The sequence below is a fragment of the Barbus barbus genome, assembly GCF_936440315.1.
Source record: "Barbus barbus genome assembly, chromosome: 50".
Lineage (NCBI taxonomy): Eukaryota > Metazoa > Chordata > Actinopteri > Cypriniformes > Cyprinidae > Barbus > Barbus barbus.
In genome coordinates, this window is record NC_136728.1 from 3028886 (window position 1) to 3035287 (window position 6402).

The 6402-nt window shown below is 39.5% G+C and overlaps 2 protein-coding genes across 2 annotated transcripts in view; one reads left to right on the top strand and one right to left on the bottom strand.

The window, feature by feature from the left end:
• Window positions 1–6402, top strand: part of LOC306868005 (histone H3.2-like) — a gene marked incomplete at its 3' end in the record, with an annotated part of 468278 nt that overhangs the window by 428858 nt on the left and 33018 nt on the right. The gene's annotated exons all lie outside the window — the stretch shown is intronic.
• faap24 (FA core complex associated protein 24) lies at window positions 1131–4855 on the bottom strand. Its single transcript, XM_079414048.1, has 4 exons — window positions 4552–4855; window positions 3383–3522; window positions 3134–3289; window positions 1131–2276 (listed from the first exon to the last, which is right to left on the bottom strand). The coding sequence occupies exons 1-4, from the start codon at window positions 4658–4660 to the stop codon at window positions 2034–2036; spliced, it is 648 nt and encodes a 215-aa protein (XP_079270174.1). The 5' UTR covers window positions 4661–4855; the 3' UTR covers window positions 1131–2033.

Genomic DNA, 6402 nt, shown 5'->3' on the forward strand with positions numbered 1-6402 from the left:
TAGCCGCCGCGTAATAAGCCGCAGCTGTGACCGATCAGCCTGTGATGAGGACGGGCAGGTGTTCCTCGCTTGTTTCCAGGTGATGAAGCTTCGGGACGCTCGTCACAATATATATATATATATTTTTTTTTTACCTGCATTTTAAATTACGCATTGTATTTTGTGGATACAGGGTTACAGCGTATAATGGATATGTGGTGGGAAATTACTAACTTTTCAATTTTTCTAAATATTTCCCCAAAACAGATAAACAATCATAGCTACTAAAGTGCATTGTAAATGAGCAATAATTCAAATATTATTATTATTATTAGGCTAACATTTTTAAATTAAACAACTGGAAATAGCAGCTAAATTAATTCACGTGATGTTTGTACTGCTAGGCGTCTTTGGATTTCTCATCTTGTTTGATTTAGATAGAAAATATGTACCTTTTTTATCATTTGAGTCACTTACTGCTAAAAAAAAAAAGTTACAAAAAGTTGCAAAAAAACAAAAAAAAAAAACTAAATGTGTTGCTTGGTGCTTTTTGGAAGACATTTGTTAGGGTAGTCTGAACAGTTGCTAAATAGCAACAAAAATGCAAAGTTGGTAACACCGGACAGGGTGGGGACTCAAACTCGGGATGCCAGAAGCACAGCAGCCTTGTTTGACGACGCACTCTCAAAAGGACAGTAACTAATACTTCACAGAAATTCTAATATAACTAAATGTAGTTTATGCCATGTTTACTGAGGTTCAGCCAATAAAAGCATCTACAGAAGAACAGCTGAAAGAACGGGTACAGGGCGATCCTCACTCATCCTGAAGGGAATTTAGGAAGTCAAGTCGTGAATTTGTGGCTGTAGCTTTTCTCTGCATGCAGATAAAGGAGGCCAGTTTTCAGCTGATCTCCCTGAGGAAAGCCGTTGAGAGTGAGCTGCTTTGTAGTCCAGCAGGACAGCTGAAACTCTGCCAGCAGTGTGCGACGCTTAAAGAGGAAGTCGAGCAGAAAACCAATAGATAGATCACAGGAGCTACAGACAGAGCTGTACTGTATGTGTGCTGACAGAGACCGGATTATTTACTTCAAGAAACTTAAAAAAAGAGCATCTGTGGTTAGGGTTCAAGAGTACCATATAGCAAGTTTTATAGTTTTAAGATTTAGAGATTTAATTTAAATAAAAAACAATTAAATTGTGTGTGTGCACAGTGCCGTAAAAAAAAAAAAAATCATCAAAATGTAAAAGATTCAAGACACCAACATACTATCAAGGTAGCAGACATTAATCTAAAACAATTTAATACACATTAATTTTACAACATAGGATGCAACAAAATCCTAATGTATGCAACTGGGGAGGGGAAAAAACACACAGGAAGAAAACAGGACAATTCAATTCATAGTTTCAACAGTAAATTATACATTTTCAAAAACTGTACAATAGAGTTACATTTACAGCAACAGATTACTGTAAAATAACACAATTTATTAACCAATTAGCAAGTTTACCTTTTGAATTTAAAGATTTGGGTCGGTTTAAAACTTATTAAACCGGCACAGTTTAAATCTGGAAATGCCGTTTTACACGCTCTAATTTTATATTTCTGAAATCTTGGCAGAAAGGAAATCCAAACTTTACTGCAAATTAGGTCACATGGTCAATGCCACTGATGTGATTATTTGATTTGTGACAGGGGAGAATCTGAAGTATATATCACCTTTTTTATGTTTGTCCATTTTATTCTTAAACCCAAAAACTTAACTGCAAAGTCTCAATCAAAATCTCAAACGATCAATGTGGTCTCAGGCCCAACTGTACAAAAACATATTTCAATCATCCCATGTTTCTAGAAATACCCCACAGTATTTTTTTCATGCAACCCCCCCCAAAAAAAAAATGAAGTAAATAAATCCATGAACAGGAACATAACAACAACTCCCACTTTGAAATGGGACTTGGGTGAGGAACAAACAAGACATGTAAATGAGTCTTTAGCGCCACCTGTTGTCCTGTTGCTGAAAGTCCTTCTGTTGTTGGTAACATGCAGTCCTATGTGAACTGGCTGTGGAAGAATGCTGTGATATGCTGGGCTGTGGCCTGTCCCACGATGGGCTCCAGCTCATGCACTGAAGCTCCACAGAGCTGATGGATGCTGGGGAATTGCTGGAGGAGCTGCATGGCCTTCACCTTTCCCACGCCAGGGATCTGCAGAACCAGACTCAACACCACCGGCTCCAGCAGTCGGGACACGCTCTTCCTCAGGAACGGGTTCTCCTTGTTCTCTCCAAGAACCTGCGGAGGACAGAAACACTGAAACACGTCACCTATATCTGAGGTATATGGCTTTGGAGAAATGTTTTGCATAAATCTGACAGGATGATATATATAGCCTAAGTGTCTAAATAATATAAAATATATTATATCCTATGTAAACAAGTATTTGTTAACTAGCTTATTACTTTATTGCAGTTATGCAATCAACCAACTTTGCATGTGAGGTGGATAGCACAAAAGACCATTTTACAAAAATAAACATTTAAGCAAACAAAGAAATAAATAAACCTTAAGAGGGAGTATGACCCGGGGTCCACTTCAACCCCCCCAATGTTCAAACCAAAACTACGCCCTTGGGTCCAGGGTCACATATTTTTGGTCAAAATCCCATGTTATAAAAGATGAAGTGCTATGCAGGTGAATAAAGACTGAAAGTCAATCTTTAATGTTCAGAAATGATTATTTCAAGAGATGTAAAGCCTTTTGGCTCGTTTATGTGGGCCGTCCCAAGCATGGTTGCAATGTGTTCATTGTCAAACTCCAAAATCAGATAATTTTTCATTCTTAAAAAAAGCCATTATTTTATTTGATAAATAAATACAATTTATTAACAAAACATTTTAGTTGGTCTTGTGTGTATATATATTATATATATATTTTTTTATTAGATCAGATAACATTTTAAGCTGTCATATCGGGGCAAATAAAGACAAGTGTGAAAATACTGTGGCTAAGAATTATACTCTGAACCCCATGAGGATTTACACAAACTGAGAAAGGCAAAAAGTGTTAGGTTGTGCTCTGCTCTCCACTACACAAATATGCTATTGTCTGCAGTTAAGATGATGCAGGAATAACACGAGACGTTCACTCACCAGCTGCGCTATGAGCTGAGCCGCTTCAGCAGCACTGGACACAGGCAGCAGAGTCAGACCCAGCTCCAAAACCACAAACTTCTGCAGGCCGCTGAAGTACTGCTCACTCAGGTGAGTCTTCTCCACAATCACAATACCCTGCAGACCACTGTTAGCCTAAAATAAGAAGATGAGTGCAGTTTTATTTGACAGTGAATGATCATAACATGAAACATTTGGTGATCTAGTCACAGCTAGTCAGTGATTTACATTTCTAAATCGGGCGATCTTCCTCCTGTAGCTGTTTCCCGCTACCAAATCACTCTCTGACACATACAGGACACATGTTTTATTACTGAGACAGAAGTCCACGACACCCAGCTCCTCCTCAAAGATCGTCTTCACACTCCCTGGCAAGACAGAAAAAGTCACAGCAACATTAGTGCATTCGGGCTTTCCAGATGACCAACTGTACCTCATGTTAATCTAGAAGAACTAGACCAGACCCGTGATACTAATATTTACAACACTACAACACATAAGACTATACGCAAATACACACTGTGATGGAAATGCTATATTAATTGTTCATGACTGTGCAGGAGCAACATGGATACACAGTACAATGGTGTTTATTTAATTTTAAAAAAGTATGATTACCATGGCATTTTTTTTTTTTTTAATTATTTAAAATTATATTTGCACATACACACATGCATACATACACACACACACGCACGCATGCATACACACACACACACGCATGCATACACACACACACGCATGCATACACACACACACACACGCATGCATACACACACACACACGCATGCATACATACACACACACGCACACACACACACACGCATGCATGCATACATACACACACACGCATGCATACATACACACACACACGCATGCATACACGCACACACACGCATGCATACATACACACACACACACGCACGCACACACACACGCATGCATGCATACACACACACACACAACATTTTACAAAAATCTAGACTGAATGTATTTGGTCAAAATCCCATGTTATACAACCAGGGGCCAGTTGCATAAATGTAGCCACCATGTTAAGAGACATAACTAGTTTATGTCAGTCTTACTTTTCCAATACAAACAAGACCAATGTGCTATTTCATAATCAAATTTAAAAGGTTATAAACAGTGACTTTTTAAAACTAGTCTAAAACAGCTAAGGCCCCATAAACAGTTTAGTCTTAAAAAGTTTTTATTTTATTCTAAACTGGTCATGACTTTAAACTCAGCTGAAAGAAAAGGCAGATATTGGTCTTGTTTGTGTTGGAAAAGTAAGACCGAGTACCCCTTGACAGCTGAGCTGCTCAAACTAGTTCTTAAAACAGTCTTAACATGTAACCGGCCCCAGCTCTGTTTCCGCAGGGGTCCAGGGAACTGACCTCTGAGGCTCTGCAGGAGCGAGGAGCCCCTCCACTTCTGGTGAGAGATGATCTGTCCGTACGGAGGAGCTGCGTGCAACAGCTTCGCAGGAACCGGTTTACACTCCATAACAACACCCGTTCACTCCCAACACAACACCGCTTCTCTCCGCTGGGGATCGTTATATAGTTACAGCGTATTCTTACATAACGAAGGCGTGTAGACCCGACAGTTAATAGGTTTTTATTTACAATCTCTCAGTTCACAGTGTTCTCAAAACACGCAAGTCTCGTCAAATCTCGCGCCTGTTTTCTCGCGCAAGTCTCGCGATGTTTCTGTGTCGCTGCGCCTGCCGCTGATTGGCTGAGTCCATTTAAACAGCTGAATGCTCACAGCGGTGTTTAGATGAGTGCTGATGGACCGAGTCCAGCTGAAGCTGTTATAAAGCAGACTCTGGCGCATATCGAGGTGAGTGCTGTGGGTGTGTTATTACAGGCGTTCAATGCAATCGAGATTAAATCGATGATTCGAATGCATTTTGTTTTATTTATTTATTGTGTGTGCGCGCGCATGTCTAATTTTATAAGGTGCATGTCTGAATAAAATGCAGATTTGTTAATGTCCAGTCGGGTTTGTAAAGCCGGAAGTGATGTTATATCTGATCTGGTTGTGGTCTGTGATTGCAGTCAGCTGTGAGAGGATCTAAGACATGTTTCAGAGGCAGATCTCTCTTTATTATCAGTGCTGCACAGCATTCATACACCGTGTCCCTATTTTACACTAATACATCTCTGTAAATGACATTTTATACTTCTGTTGTAGTCTTTCTGCATCTTACCCTTTATGTGTGTGTTTGTTTGGTATTTTGTATGCGTGTGTGTTTATACGTAATACATGCATATTGGTAGGCAAGATGGTTTTGTACCCTTCCAGATTCATTCTGCTACTGTCATCATACATTAAGTCATCAGTAAAGTTGAGAGGGCCTGTTCCAGAGACAGCCATGCATACCCATGCCATGACACCACCTCCACCATGCTTTACAGATGAGGCTGTCTGCTTGGGATCATTTGCAGTTCACTTTTTTTTCTCCACATTTTTGCTTTCCCATCACTTAGATAAAGGTTCATCTTTGTCTCATCGGCCCATAAACACAGTTCCAAAACTCTTCTGGCTCACCTTTGTGCTTTTTTGCAAACTCTAATCTTGTCTTTCTATTTTTGGTGCTGGTCAGAGGTTTGCATCTTGCTGTGTAGCATCTGTAATTTTGTGTCAAAGTCTCCTGAGGACAGTAGATTGTCAGAGCATCACCCAGCTTTCTGGAAGTTGTTGCTGATTTTACAGACATGTCTTTTAGGGTTTATTTTCACAGCTTTTATGATTTGTCTGTCGTCAACTACTGTTGTTTTCTCAGCCGATCGGGTAGTTGTTGGTGGTTTCCAATCTCTTGATTTCTCCATGCTTTGTTTTTGCTGTAGCTCTAATTGACTTCCTCTTTTCTTTTAGCATCCAAATTGCTTGCTTTTCTCTCAAAGTCAGCTCCCTCGTCTTCATCCTGGTTTGTGTATCATCATCGAATGCAGGATTCAGAATACAGAAGTAATGGATATAACTGATACGACACATTCCCTGCTTTTAATATCTGAAGAATTAATGCAACAGGACACAGCTGATCACTTAGAAAGACCTGTGAGGCAACTGCTCCAATACTTATGCTCACATCAGATAGAGGGATGAAACTATAAAAGTGCTGAACTTCTTAGCTGGTAAAACATCTATGTGTTGAATCACCCAATAATAAAATGTGGCATTCTGTAGTTTTGTCTCATATTCATCTATTAATCATATTCTTAAATGTCTTGACTCCACAG